General features: G+C 47.6%; 1 protein-coding gene across 8 annotated transcripts in view; it reads left to right on the top strand.

Annotated features, from left to right (window-relative positions):
- The window catches only part of TENM4 (teneurin transmembrane protein 4), an 801,291-nt gene that overhangs the window by 639,093 nt on the left and 146,468 nt on the right, over window positions 1-15,730 (top strand). For all 8 annotated transcript variants that reach the window (XM_058306052.2, XM_058306055.2, XM_058306053.2 and 5 more), the window contains one exon: window positions 4,103-4,303. In XM_058306052.2, the coding sequence (XP_058162035.1) occupies window positions 4,103-4,303 (201 nt within the window). The remainder of the gene's footprint in view (window positions 1-4,102; window positions 4,304-15,730) is intronic.

The following is a 15,730-nucleotide window of genomic DNA, read 5'->3' as shown; positions in this document are numbered from 1 at the left end:
CCCTTAGCGCTGCTCTAAGGGGTTTCGCTGTGTTTATAAACTTCAGCTAATGAGCCTGCTCTCTCTCCCTTCTTCTGAAGTTTATTGCCCCATATTTTTTAAAGCTCAGCCAGCAGGCCAATCTGGAGGGAGCTGGAGAAGGGGCAGAGGAAAACAAACGCAGGCCTTCTGCAGTGAAAAGTGGGTCACAATTTTCTTGGTCCTGCGGAGCGTCTTAGAACTGGGCTGCCACTGAAGCATGGAGCGTTTTCGGGAAAGGGTTGTGTTTGCAGCCTGGCCAGGCAGGCCAGCGTCATTTCGTTAATAGGCTTCTGCCAGAAACGTTGGCTTCAATGGCGAGCTCTGCGGAGGGAAAAAAAGGTAACCGTTTGGCACCTCTTCTAAGAAGGAAGCAAGTTAGACTGCCTTCCAAACAAAATCCAGCCTTGTCCTCAGACAACTTCTCTTCTGCCCCTTCACCACAGGGCTGCCACCACCCCCACCCCAGCCAGTCCCCTTGCCAGCTCTCCTTGCCAGCTCCCTGGGAAATTCCCAGGGATAGAAAGAGCCTCCCTAATGGCTCCAGAAAGGGCGGGCAGAGTGAGGCTCTCAATTGCCTTTTTTTTTTTTTTTAAAGATTTATTTCTCTCCCCTTCCACTCCCACCCCCTCCCCCACCCCCAGTTGTCTGCTCTCTGTGTCCATTCGCTGTGACCGCTTCTATCCTTATCAGCGGCACGGGAATCTGTGTTTCTTTTGGTTGCATCATCTTGCTGTGTCAGCTCTCCGGGTGTGTGTGCAGCACCATTCCTGAGCAGGCTGCACTTTCTTTCATGCTGGGTGGCTCTCCTTACAGGGCGCACTCCTTGCGCATGGGGCTCCCCTACACAGGGACACCCCTGCGTGGCAGGGCACTCCTTGCACACATCAGCACTGCGCATGGGCCAGCTCCACACGGGTCAAGGAAGCCCAGGATTTGAGCCACAGACCTCCCATGTGGTAGACGGACGTCCTAACCACTGGGCCAAGTCCGCTTCCCTCTCAATAGCCTTTCTGGCAGAGCCTCATCGTGGCAGAGCAGAGTGTGGCGACAGCATTCTGCTCCGCAGAAACCGCAGCCAGTTCAGCCTAGGTTTCCTCAAGCGGCCTCCCTCTAGATGAAGTCCTCTTGAATCCTTCCCTCCGGCCCCACACTCTCCCTTTGCCAAGTCGCCCTTTTAGAAGCAATGACAAATTGCCTGGAGGCAGCCTATCATCAATTCTTTCTGATCTTTGCTTTCTGCCTGAACCATCTGCTGAGAGCATGGGAGTCACTTTGCCAGTTCCTGGGTCCCTATTAGGGACCGACATGCCAGGGGCCTCTTGCTAAAATTGGCACCCTTTCCATCTGCTCGCTCACAGTGGCGATTTATAGGCTCATCCTCAGGGGCTCCCAGGAGCCTCAGAAACAGCCCAAGTAGGGGGCCAGGAACTCACAGAATGGCAAAGCCCTTTTCAGACCTTGGGGTGGGACGTGCTGAGCTGTTTCCTGTCAAACTGGAAAGCTCTCCGGACCCAGGGAGTTATCCTAGTGGCCTAATGGCCAGAATAATCCCTTCTGAGGTTTTGAGATCTGCGGCAGGTCATGAAAATTTATCAATATTATTATTTTTATTGTTTTTAATTGTCGGGAAATCCAGCATCCTACACTTCAACCAAAATTAAATGGTGTCCAGAGACTGCAGTAGAAGAGATTTTTTGCTTTCATTTCACTTTAATTTTCCACTTTGCCCTATTTCTTACCTTGCTTTGTTTTTATTTCTATTTTTTAGGCATTTTGCATTTTTGTATATCGTATGTGTATATGTATGTATACATATGTGTACAAAAACCATACATACATGTATTTTTTACCCAGTAAGATTATGGAGGAAACAGCTGGGGGTCTTTACAGAGAAAGAGTGATTTGAATTAAATTCCTCCACTCACTAGTTATACAATCTTTATTTAACCTCTCCATGCTTCTGTTTCCTTATCTTTAAAATGAGAATAATAATGGCATCTACATCAAGGGTTAGTGTGAGGATTAAATGAGATAATGGGTATAAAATGTGTCTTAGCAAAATATCTCACACAGAGGAGAGGAGGGACTGAGATCATGCTAATTGTTGTCATTTTTATCTTTAGGCTTTTAGCAAATGGTCACTCCTGACCCCTGATCTTATTTATCATTTGAGTCACTAAGTTGAACCCTTTACAAACCTAAATAAAAGAGAGCTTTCTTTATAAGCTGCCTCTCACATGTTCTCTGAAGTGTGCCATTTGCGACATCTCTGCCCATTTATGTCTGTGACTCTTATGAACCCAAGCTGGGTTTCCCAGTCTCTTGTAAAGTGCAAAAGTCAAATATACTGGGTTATAAAATATCATTAATAAAGTAAAAGGACATCTGAATTATAAATGAGCTCTGACTATAGTTTGCCCAAGTTGTATGCTACTGAATGTCCTGAGAGGACAGAAGAATAATAAGTAACTTCTTCACAGCAATTTACAGTTTATATGGTTCTTTCAAATCCTCGCTGTCATTTGGTCCTCACAGTACCCTGAGAGGAGGGTATTTTTATTCATGCCTCTTTTATAGACGGGAAGCTCAGAGCAGTACGTGCCTCCACTGTGGTCATCGAGCCAGGAAGTTTTGTCCCTTGACCCTTGAGCCTAGGTCCTCAGAGGGCAAATGTGAAGCTGTTTTCTCCACAGCGTGGGGCTTCCTCGTGAGCTATCAGGAGGACCCTGGCTGCACTCCTTGCAGCTCCATCAACACTATTTCTCCAACAGCTACACGTTGGGTGCCCCACTGGGACACCACTGTCCCCTCACAGTTGCAAAAGGAATACAATTCCCTACCTCCCTAAAATGAAAGACAATCCCTGACAACATTTTGGTAGAGAATGTGGACCAACCTCTCTTGCCAACCTAGTCTATTCTCTGCTCCCCTTTGCACTTCCAGTGTGGACTGGGGTGTACTGATTAACCCTCAATAATCTTTTTCTGAGCCATGCTTTGTGGACTCGTAGAGGTCCCTCTTTATTGTATATAGCCACAACTAAAGCTTCTTGGGGAGAATCACTCCCAGGAACAGAAACCACAAAGGCTTCAAAATCAGACAGCCTTGTATTCAAATCCCCCTCTGACAGGGATTAAGCTGTGTGATCTGACAAAGTATTTACCTCTGTGAGCCTCCTTTCCTCACCTGTATTTCCTTGGGTTGTTGAAAGAACTGAATCTGATAAAATTCATAAGACACCTAATATAGTGCAAGCAAGGGCAAGTGCCCCACCAGTGTTACTCTCCTTTCCCTCTCTGGGTTGGTCTCTGGAGACCACTTGGACCTTGGGCCCTCGGAGACCCCTAGGAGACCGCAGGGATCTTTGACTGTGAGCTGCAGCTAGACAGTTTACCTACCACGTGGGGAGAAACCAGGCAAAGTCAGCGCATGTCACCTTGAATACGGTCATTGAAAGGTTTGCCCTCTGGACAGTGAGGTTGTAAAGTTCCTATCAATCACAAGAATTTTGGGAAGATGAGGTCTAGTGGAATTGAAATAGAAATAAATTCCTATTTAAATGAAGGAGTCTCTTCATATTTATGCTCACATAAATAAAACTGCATTAGGAAGTGGTCAACAGTAGTTTGCTCTACAAATATTTGTTGAGCACCTACTATGTGCTGGACAGTGTTCTAGGAGGTAGAGATACAGAAGTGAACCAAAGCCTCGTCTTCCATTATTGCAATTATTACCAACATACTAGGCCTCAGGGGCTATGCTGCTGCTGATATACATTTCTTACTCTGTCCACCCCACAACGCTCTGAGGCAGGAATTTTTATCCACATTTTACAGACAAGGGAACTGAGACTGAGAAATCAGTGACTTGATCGAAGCCGCAGTCAGTCGCTGGGTGGTCGTGAACCCAGGTCTGTCATTTGCCACCATTCTTGCTCGTCATCATAGCACGTGGCCTCTCCCGAGGAAATCTGGGCCCCTCTGCCGGAATGTCTGAAGCCCCTTTGCTACAGACTATGCTTTAAAGGAGTGTCCTTTGCTGATCAAAGCCTCACCTCTCTTTTCTTTCCTCTGCCACACAGTGGACTGCATGGACCCCACGTGCTCGGGCAGGGGCGTCTGTGTGCGAGGCGAGTGCCACTGCTCTGTCGGCTGGGGAGGCACCAACTGCGAGATGCCCAGGGCCACCTGCTTGGACCAGTGTTCGGGCCACGGGACCTTCCTCCCTGACACTGGACTTTGCAGCTGTGACCCCAATTGGACTGGACATGACTGTTCAATCGGTAAATGTGGGGAGAGGGCAACAGCGTGGAGGGAGGAAGGCGTTTCCATCTGTAACTTGCTAACCGTTTAGTCCTGGTCTGGGATGAGACCCCGTTCTGGCATGTAGGAGTGGATTAACCCATGTCTCCAAATGCTCTTCCTCTTCCCTAAACACTTAACCTTTAGCCCCTCTACTTCTTAGAAGGGCAAAGAATCCAAAACTACATCCTCACATCATTCCTTCCACCGTGGTGGCCTCGAGATTCACAACAGTGCTGCTTAGCAATGTTAGCTGTAATTAGAGCTCACCGAAAACTCAAGTCTTATGTTAAGGCGGCTATTCCTGGAGGCAAGGCCATCCAGAACAGCCTTCAGTTGTGCAGGCGACGAGAACTTAAAGGATGCCTGCCCAGCTTTCTAACCCTTAGTGGACACATGGGTCACTGGGTTTCTGCTTGTGGCATTTGGTTCATCATATGGTTTCAACATCTAAAATCCAAAGGACAGTGTTTTTCAGCATCCCTCGGCTAGTGGGCACTTCGTGATTTCTAGACCTCACAGCATTAAATGAGAAGATATATGAAGCATCTGACACAGTACTGATGTGTAGCAAGTGATGTTCACATCTAGGTCTCATTTAATCCATACAACCCAGAGTGAGAAATATCTCATCATCCCTATTTGACAAATGTATTTAATACTGTAATCAGTGGATAGTTATTGAGCACATAGAGTGTACTAGACAGTCATAACCATGGGAATGAATTGATAAAGAAGTCCCTACCTTTGTAGACCTTGCATTCTAGGCAGTGAGGAGCAGGATAAAACAAACAAATGAAGATAGATAAACTGATGAAGAAGTTCTGGCTCAGAATATTATTAAGTGATCCTGCCCAAGGACATGCAACTAAAAAGTATTAGCATCTCTAACTCCATTTTTTTTTCACTCCAAATCTCTTTCCTAACAACTCCATACTGTTTGAATGAAGTGCAGCTCAAATTAGCTCATTATGTTGTGTATTAACAGTTCTGGGTGGATCAAGAAATGAGAGCCACGTAGCGTTTGTGCCTTTGGAATCCTTTGAATTACATTCTCCATTGAATGGAGAATGGATGTTGAACACACAGTCTCCAATGGACTTTTAACCTTGTTTGCAAAGCTCTTGATTGCGAGCACAGATGTGCAGGGTCTCAGGAATAATTCTTTTTATCTAGCTCTGTTTATAGCAACATAATAAGTGGTCCTCTTAAAGCTCCCCCGGCCTGGATTGTTCATTATGTGGCCACAAAGCTAATTTATGATAGGTATATAACTGTCCCTTGCGTTGTGAATCCCTGACAAAACTCCACAGCCGCTGATGGAGCAGGTTAGAACTGTGGGTGTGATTACTAAGGATTCTCCAACTAGCACTGCAGAAAGAGACAATAGAGCACTGAAAGGGACTTTGTATAGAACTGTGAGAGCGGGTCTCCTCACTGCTGTGTATGCTGCTCTCCATAACTGGGTAAAAAAAAAACAACCAAACACGCATGTGGCCTCGTGGGCACGGCAGAAGTGGCACCTTGTGGGGAAAAGAGTTCCTGAACCTGGATTCAAATCTTAGCCTTGTCACTTATTAGTTAGAACTTTGGGCAAGCTACTTCACCTCCCCAGGCCTCTGTTTTCTCAGTTGTAAAATGGGGATAATAATTATAGCTCCCTTGATGGGGGAGGGAGGAGTAGTTTTTGTGAGAATTATTTCGAAAAATGCAAAAGAGTACCTAGTATGCCACGTGGCCTGCGATCAGGGCTCAGCAAATGTTCGCGCTAGTTATGATGATAACTAAAACGCCCGCTAGCGAGAGCCCCTGACACTAGTGAAGACATTTGTAGGAAGAGGCAAGACGAATGTGCCTTTTCAGAAATGTAGGTAATAGTCGAATCTAACCTGTAACTGACTAAGACAGTGTCATAAATTGTCACAAGGTTGGGAATGCAAAACCCAACTTCGAAGTCATCATCTCCCCCATGCAACGGTACTAACAATTTGTGTTTGTTGAGTGCCTCACAGCCTAAAAAGGAATTTTGCAGGGAGACACACACACAGACACGCACACAGCACAGCATCCCTGTGCGGCGGGGATGACAGCTGTGGCACTGTGCCCCTTCTTTCCAGGAAGCCCGGCGAGGTTCCCTGACTTCCGAGGACACGCCGGCCGGCGAGTGAGGGAGCCGGGCAAGCCCCAGCCTGGGAGTCCAGGCTACTCCCCATCCCTCCGCGCCGCCGCCTCACAGGTCCCTGTTTCTCCCTTCGTCACCCCCTCTGGAGGCCATTTTGCAGGATAACGGCGGCGCTTCAGTTGCTCCCTCCGCTCATCCCTGCTGTGTAGGCAGTGCCTGCCCAGTTCAGTCCCAGTCCTGCCGCATGCCAGCCGGGGCACCTTGGCCAAGGACTTCACTTTTCATTTCCTTATCTGACAAACGGAGATAACAGTACCTACCGCAGAGGGTTATATGATGGTTACGTTGTAGAATTCAGGTGTGTGCTTAGACCGGGGCCTGTCCTGTAGAGTAAGGACTTTGTGTTTCGGCCACCTCCCTTCCAGGAGACTTGTGCTGAGTGGGAGCTGGTTTCACCCTACAGGGTTTTTGCAGTGAAGCTCAGCCAGAGATGCCTCATTTTAACTGGGTGCCACTAGAGCTGAGAGACTGTCTCTATGTTCAGGGCATCAGCTACAGGTTAGTGGGACGAGCACTGGATTTTGCTTCAGAAGACCTGTACCCCCTACTTGAGTGTCTTCTGTGAGTTGCATAATCTCTCTAAACCTCGGTTTCCTCTTAGGTAAAATTACATTACAGGATTGCTGTGGGGATCCACTGGGAAAATAGAGGTCAAGTGGTTAGCACAGTGCCTGGCACAACAGCCCCGCTCGGCAAACAGCCCTTCTGTCCGCTGCCTGGCACGGCAGGGCTGCACAGATGCTTCCCAGGGCCTCACCGTGGGAAGCTGCAGCCTAGGGGCCCGCCCAGAGTGCTCCCCGCACCCTCAGCCTGGCCGCACCCCGCCCGCCTCCCCACTGCTTCTTCTCTGAGAAGAGGGTCTTGCTGCTTGGCCCTGAGGCCAGGCTCCAAGGGGAGAGCTTAAGTCAACACGCCCCGCACTCACCATGCCACCCGGTGTTGGAAGGAGCTGCCAGCCCCCTGCGCTTTGGTCAGGCTCGCGGAAACAGTGAGGTCAAATTGTAGACAAGCATTTACTCAGGTCCCTGGGCTCCCAGCAACTGGGCTTCTGATCTCTTCTCAGAAATTCCTCCTTATCCCAGCTTCTTTCACGTGGTCTTCCTTCCCGACAAGCCACACGAGAACTGTCTGAACAGATGCCCGTGGCCCAGAGGAGCACAGGGCACGCACCTCTCCTCCCCCCCCAGCACACCTCTGTCCTCGGCGCTGGGCCCGGCGGGACTTCACTTGGGGGGCCCTGCGGGATGAGGAGGAGGACGGAGCTGATGGTGGTGGTGGAGACGAGAGCTGCCGCCTGCCGTTCCACACTTGGGAAAGAGTCGGCCCCGGGAAACAACTTGCCCAGGGTAATTCTGCTCATCAGTGACTGAGTTTGAATTCAATTCAGGCCCTCTGTTTCCATGGCCACGGCTGTTGCCTACAAGAGGTTTTCTTGTTGCTAATCTTGTCTTTCTTCCTGACAAGCCGTGGGATGAAGTGTGCCTTAAAGACCCACCTGTTTCTTGGTGCTTACCGTGTGCCAGGCACTGCCCTAAGGGCTTTATAACCGTTATTTTAGCCAAGCTCCTAACAACCCTGCGGAGGCAGCGTTACTAGTGCGTTTCCCAGATGAGGAAACTGAAGCTCAGAAAGGTTAAAGAACTCGCCAGCTTCCGCCCCATTAATAAGTGGCAGAATCACCATCCAAACCCGCCGTGGCTCCTGGAGGCTCTTATGCCCTATGGCATACTGTATGATGCAGTAGGCTGGTGTCTGTCGCCAAGCCATGAGCTCAGGGGGTCAGAGGCCACCTTCATATCTCTAGCATAGTCAGGCACACATTCGCTTGTCAGTGATTGTTGAATGACTTAACAAGTGGATGGTCAAGGGACAAAAAAACAGAGTCTGTGGGAATACAGAGGAAGGAGGGGCTACAGCTGAAGACTCTGCCCAGAAACATCCCAGCACATGATGAGACCGGCAGTCTGATCCCCTCCCTCATGAGCCCCCCTCTACCACGCCATACACACACACTGCAGAACGGAAACCAAATTCCCAGGGCTCCTGCTCTGTCACTTTCCAGACCTAGCTCGCGTTAGTTTCATGTGCAGTGCCAACCAGCCAGATCCCCTCCTGGATAAGAATTGGTAGCATCTCACCTCCTTCAGGGAGCAGCCCCTGCTGGGCTGGCTGCCACCTCAGCCTTTGCAAAAAGTGGGTGAGCTCCCCCTCCCACCCCCAAGGGCTTTAGCTGGCTTTTCGTCCTCCTGGCTCAGAGCTACCTTAGAAAGAGAAGGGCGTGACCCCCTTTGAGATGGCCCTTAGAGTGCCTTCCATTTCTTTCAGAACCTAATGACATCTAAGGAAGATTCCAGGCTCTGTGGCCTTTTCGGGAACACCATCTCAAATGCAGGCCCTCCTTTGGCTCCCCTCAGGTCTGCCCCTCCTCCCTTCCAGGGCTGCAGCTCCCGTCCTCTGGCCCCATCAATTCATTCCTCATTTCCCCTGCTCTTTGAATTCTCTCCAATCTTGTCTCCCATAAATGACTTTTATTTGAGAGGGCTCTCTCACTACATTTTATTCCTTTGGGTTACTGGCTCACAGAAGCAGGACATGGCAGAGATCCTGCCTGTAAAATGCTCGTGCTGCTGGTTTATGATTCTTCTCATTTCATTGCAATTGAGTTTCCCTGAATAACAGGTGGAGATGTTTGAGAGATTAGGTGGTGTGGGTTTGGAGATAGCATGTGCAGTCGGTAGGAACTGCGTGGGATTTGGAGTGAGGCCAAGCTAAACTTCAGGGCTCAGCCTCTCTGCCAAATGTGGCTAGTTTGATACCTACCTTACAGGGCTGTTTTTCAAACTCATATGTATATATATGCCTACCAGGATGACCGGCATGCAGTAATAACTCAGTAAATGAATTACTACTATATACTTTTTAGGACACATGATTAGATCTAAGTAAGTCAAACAGTCCTCAGACTCCAACAAACTTAAATTTCAGGGCAGTTTATAGAGTAAAGATATGGAGCCAGAAGACCTGGACTTGAGCTGACATGACCTTGAACAACTTGTTTTATCTCAGATTCCGGTTCCTTGGAGTTGCTGAGTCTCTCTACTACCCCCTTTCCACACCCCACATTGGTCATTGGTCTAGGAAAAGAGTCATCAGCATGCTGACTCATTTGCCCTCAACAACTCAGTCCATGGTCTCGCATCTGCCTCCTCTCAGGTCGGCGACTTCCGGAGCTCCTTTCCTGATAGGCGCGCCATCTCCATAGAGAGTGAACCCCAGGATGACTCCAGACCCCGACAAGCACACACATTCATTTCCTTCCTTCTCAAAAACGTTTCCAGCCTCTCCTGTGTGCCAGGCGCTGCTGGCAACACCAAGGATGAGAAAGTCCTCAGTCCAGTCAGGACGACACACAGTTTTGCAGTATGACACGCGCTCTGGCTGAGGTGTGTGCAGTGGGGCTGGGGAGCCCAAGGGAAGGAGCAACAAACTCTGCCAGGAAAGGGGAAGGAGAGGCGTCTGGGAGGAGCACTGTGAGCCCGACCATGACAGGAGGCTCCAGGTGGCAGAGGAGGGGAGGCAGTCCAAGCTCAAGTTCAGAGATGTGAAAGCCGTACTTCAGTCGGACTGGGGGGTGGGAGCCCTGACCGTGGGCGGTGGGAAGTAAGTCCAGAAACGTAGGCAGGGTCCAAAGCAGAGAGTCCACCGAATGTCGTGTGCAACATCTCGGATTAAAACATTCTTTAGTACGCGTTGAGGATCTCCCTCGAGACACCATGTGAGGGCTCTTTATCTCAGCTAACCTAGCCTGGGTTCTGTCTTAACTTCGGGGGGCCTTCCAAAATTCACACTCAGATTCTGAGTTTTCAGTTGCTTCTCTATTAATCTGCTCCCCAACCAATAAGAACAGAAAATCATAAGCCATAAATAATAGCAACAGTGACTGGGTAGGTAGGGAGCTTAAAAGCTCTCTTATTAAGTCACATTTGACAGCAAAGTAACGTCCAATGCTTAACAAAAGAAAAGTTGAAAGTAGCAACAGGGTGAGAAAAAAAAAATTTAAAGCTCTATACATAGTAGTAGTTGTATTAGTGCTAAATTTTGAAAATGGTAATTGAATTTTATTTACAAGGCAAAATAGAATTAGATTTAAATTTGAGGGAACAGAATTTAATTCTTATTAATGACAGAAAGACTGAGTGAGATGCTTAAATGCCAGAGAAATTGTCTTATGTTCATGGATGGGAGAGAAAATTAGATTCAGCATTGAGCATTCTCCCCTGTTACAAGTCTCATTTGTGTAGCCGGAATTGTTCCCTCTCTGAAAAGCATTAGCTTCTCAGCCCAGAAAACCCAGAACCGACATCCAATTAAACATCAGAAGGAAACCATCAGGTTGGACTATTTCTGTAGAGGTGTGTTAAAGGAGGAGAGACTCAAGGTGAGAATTTCACCTGAGAAGTAATATCCATTGAGGCATGGCACTTCCTGTACCCCTTCCCAACAGCAAATGACAACTGAAAATCAGAGTTCAGAATAATAAATATCTGAGAGATTGGCAGTGCTGCAGAGAAGGAGAGTTGGGGCTGGAGGGACGCAGGAAAGAACCCACCAGCCATCTGGGAAGCGGTGTGAAGGTTCAGGCCAGTTGAGCTGGTCCATTCCTAGCATTTAATCCAAGACCGGGGCATTGGGCCCAGACTGCCTGACTGCTAAAGACTGCCAGAGTTAAAGGCTGATAAACCAGGAGCTGGCAGCTTTGTAATTTGGTAGAATTTCCCCCGACAGCCCTGGAACATTTTCTATCAGAATTGGAGCTCTTCAGTATGCAAATATAAGCCCTACTGAAATTGGGCTGCAGAAGCAGATTTCTATTTGGATGCCCAAGCTGATCGCTTGCACAAAACCTCGCTGTCCTCCTGAATCAAACTGCTGGTATAGTATCTTGTAATCTGAAAAAAATAACTATTCTTCGAGTGGAAATTTTATACTTTACAGAGCTCCTTCATGTATGTGCTTCATGATTTATTCAAACAGCAAGTCTGTATGCCTCTGACATTGCAGATGGCATTATTCCCAGGAAACCAGGGTTCATTAAGCATAGGTGGTTTGCCCAAAGGTACTCTGGGAAAACAAGGATTCAAATCCAGGTTTCTCTGACTTCAAAACCCGTGTTTATCCCCTGCACACTCTGCGTGGGCCATTTTATAAGGCTTTATGCTAGAACAGCCGATATCAGCTATCAGGTTTATAAGGCACCATTTCATCTGGAACCACCATCAGGAAACATGTAAATTGGATCATGACAGTGATGTATCTGGCAATACTATAAGAGCAATCACTTTTCACTGGGATGATCAGAGTGACTTCTTAGAAGAAATAGGATTTAAGGTGGGAGGTAGAGGTTGGGTTTGAGTAGGCAGGCATGGAGGAGACAAGCACCAAAGATGGGACAAACCATGGCATTTCCTAGGAATAACAGGTAGGTTGGAGTGGCTTAGCTTAGGATATTTGCCACTGGGGGGTCCTGGGGGAGGGGTGAAGGAAGTTGGCAGGGGTCAGATGGTGAATGACCTTGAAAGAATTTAGGTCTTACCTGTCAGTAAGGAGCCACTGAAAGGTTTTACGCAGAGCTGTTGCACAGTCAGGTTGGGTTTTTGAATGCTTACTCTAGTGCTGGTAGGCCGCTTGAGGTGCCTGGGGGACATCCAGGTGGAGGTGTCCAGAAGAGTGTTGGAGAGACGAGTGCATGACAGGGCGGAGAGCCTGGGCCTTTCACAGAAGATTTTCAGGGCTGGAGATCTTTGGGAAGAGAGTTTAACCTGGGAGATCTCTTCAGTTCACCCAGGCAGGCCCTCTCAGTGGGGTTTCTGTTGTGTTCCTGCCGGTCGTGTTCTTCTTTGGCTACTTTACTCACCGGTAGTTTGTCCTGGCTTGTCAGGGTTTGGTCAAAATGCCCCACTATGTCTGGCATGTCCTAGTTTGAAGAAACAACGTAATCTTTTTCACCTTTGAGGAAATCACTGGAATAATAAGCTATTTTAATCTGATATTAATCATACATATTTGATTTTTCTTGATCTGAATAGGGAAAAAATAATCCTTCCACAAAGTCAGAGCCTGTCTGAGACCTCCGCCAGGCTAGTTTGGGGCTCCTCTAATCCGGAAGCCACATACCCTTCAATTAAGATGAATAGCAGTGCCTTGCTACTTCCTGGAATAGGTGCTTTGTAAAGGCTTGACATTCAAGTCCTGGGGGAATAGGTGTGGAGCTTGCTTTGCACCAACATACTGGAATCCGCTTTTCTGCTTGATTTGAAAGCTCTCTGAGCGAGCTTCTTGAGTAAGGTGAAAGGCCCTGTGGTTTCCAAGGCTCATTAGCTTTCTGCCATCTAGATCTGTGGAACTGAGCCATAGCTTGCAGCAGCTCCGACTCTGGGTGATAGAGAAGGAAGTTGAAAAATGCCTGAGAGTAGCTTGGGTTTGCCCTTAATGTCTAAAGGAGACTAATTACTGTAAAGAGGTTGGAAGCTTCTTTCCTGTACCTTCTTCCCCTCTGGCCTCTTCCGGAATCCTATACTGAGACTAAAAAGCCATTTGCCCAGTTTAGTGAGGAAGGGAGAGAAAGTCGGTGCCACCTTTGGGGCACACTAATTTGTTCAAAACATAGGAAAGCATCAAGGTTGACATGAGGTTAGCCTGTGTCCCGGGCCCGCTGGCTGGCTCTCCTCGCTTGCTAGCATAAGTAGACTTGAGTTCCTTGACAACAGGAATCACTTCATATTCATATCCGTATCTCCAGCCTCTGGGGGTATCTGATACACAGTAGGTAACCCACATAGTTTTGGTCAATTAAAAAATCCCAGTCGATAGGTATCATTGCCATTTTATAAATGACAAAGGTAAGACTCAAAGGTGTGTGGTAATTTGCTTCACATAGCTGAGAAGTAGCAGAACCACCTCTTGAGCCCATCTGACCTCTGTCCATAAAAAAACCTAGAACCTTGAATAATCACACATATCCTGGAAATCTGGCAATGCATGGTTGTAGTCAGAGGATACGTTTCCCGTGTGAGGCTCACTGGGGAATGCAGAGATGCATGTGATTATGGGAGACTCTGGAGGGAACACAGTCAGACTAATAATCTCACTAAAGAACCATACAAATTGCTTTGGGGAGGCAGGTGAAGGTAAAACTCCACTTCCAGCGGGGTGCTGGGAGGCGCCTTCAAGGAGGAGGTGACATTGGAGCTAGAACTCAAAGGCCATTTAGATTTGCACATGTAAGCATCAGGGTTAAAGAACTCCTAAACAGAGCAGAAAACATGTGCAGAAGCACAGAGAATAGACCAAGTGGCTGGAGGTCCCTCCTGTAGCCATTTGTCTAGCTGTCCCCTCACGTGACTGTTTTCTAAAGGCAGCCATAAAGTGCTTGCTCAGATACTGACATGTATATTACTGTACGACCAAATCACTTCATCTCTCTAAGCTCTTGTTTTCCCTTCTATAGAATGGCTAAAGGATCTCTGAGGTGTTTTCTATACTCTCACCATGAAAACTCCTCTAAAAGTTTTCCTCCTTTTTCTCTCTTTCACCTGCATCCATCTAAAGGAGACTTACTGACCAGAACCAGGCCACTTCCTGCCCCGCATCAGCCCTCTTCTGGCTGGCCCTCCTCCCTCCTCCTCTGTTCCCATGGTCCTTCACCGCCAGCTACCTTCCTTCACCACTGACAACCCCATGTTCTCTGTGCCTTACTTCCACACCCAACTTGCAAAATGCAGGATCATTCTAACCATTCCCCATCCCTGATCTTACAGCTGGGATTCTGGGTGCCACTAAGCCATATGACACCACGCAGAGTGGGCTGGCACAGACTCATGAAATCAGCCTCTTCTGGGCCCTCCCAGCTGCAGGTCTTTCACTTGTACTTTTTGAGTCCTCGTTCTCCTTTCCCACCATGGCTCTTCCAAATGACCACGTCTCTCTACCAGCACCATGCTCAGCAGAGATTCCTGCCTCCCCCTCACTGAGAATGCTGAGGCCATAGGATAAGCACTTTCCCATGACCCTGGCCTGTGCCCTCCACCCTGTACTCAGCCCATCTCCCTGTGTGCACACTTCTCCCCCAGAGGACCAGTTTCTCTCTAGGCCTGTCCCTCTGATTATGCTTCCGTTCTAATCACCACCCCTTGCTCTCGCCAGTATTTTCAAACCGTCCCTTCCCTTGGCTCTTTCCAGCACCTAACATATAGTTGTCCTCTTGTGGGTGCTAACACTGTGAAAGATGTGTGAGATACTAGGCATATTACATAGTGTTCATTTAACCCTCACTTTAGCCTGAGATGTCAATATCTATACTCTGTTTACAGATGAGAAAGTCGAGGCACAGAGAAATTAACGTGTCACACAGTTGAATAGATGAATGGACCATTAGATGGTCTGGTGACTGGTTAGATGAATAGATCGTTGGGTGGATGGGCTGATAAATGGGTGGATTGATGGAGGATGAAAAGACAAAAGGACAAGTACTTAATATGATGGGCATTGGGTCAGGGTGAGGAAGGAGACTAAGACACCTCAAGTCTAGTTGGGGGTAAGATCTAAATTATAATGTTATAATGAACAATCAGGCAACATTGTCACGTTACATCTGAGGTTTGGCCTCAGTGGAATCCTACAATTCACAGACCAAAAAGCTCTGTTAATCATAGTCACCTGTCATTCTAGCTAAGTAGCTTTGAACAAGCCACTTAATCTCTCCAAGCTGTTTCCTGAATATAATATGGGAGTGATAATATCATTGTAGGGTTTTTGGGAGGATTTAATGAGGTAATGTTTGTGTGCCACCAAGAACAGTTCTGGCATATCGTAGGCACTTCCTTATTTTTGCCTCAGATGCTGAGCAGTGTGGCTTTAAGTGCCAAAGGATTTCAGAGAAATTCCCCAAGCTGTACGTAACTCATAAGAGCTAGTAATGAATGGAAAATCCCAGCAGGAATCATTTTAAATTATTTAATTCTCTATTAAAATTTCTTAAGGCCTCTCTAAGAGCCTCAGGTTCTGGGCAATATAAAACAATTTTACCTATTATCTATCCCTTTTAGAGCTAAATACAAAGACTTATTAAAGGACTTCTCAGGAGGTCAAATGGGCCAAGGCTCTGTTTCTCCTTCCCTGGAATTTTAAACAGCTTCACCTGCATCTGTTCCTTGTTCAGCAGGAAAGT

The sequence above is a fragment of the Dasypus novemcinctus genome, chromosome 10 (assembly GCF_030445035.2).
Source record: "Dasypus novemcinctus isolate mDasNov1 chromosome 10, mDasNov1.1.hap2, whole genome shotgun sequence".
Classification (NCBI taxonomy): Eukaryota; Metazoa; Chordata; class Mammalia; order Cingulata; family Dasypodidae; genus Dasypus; species Dasypus novemcinctus.
This window is presented reverse-complemented; position numbering and strand designations above follow the sequence as displayed.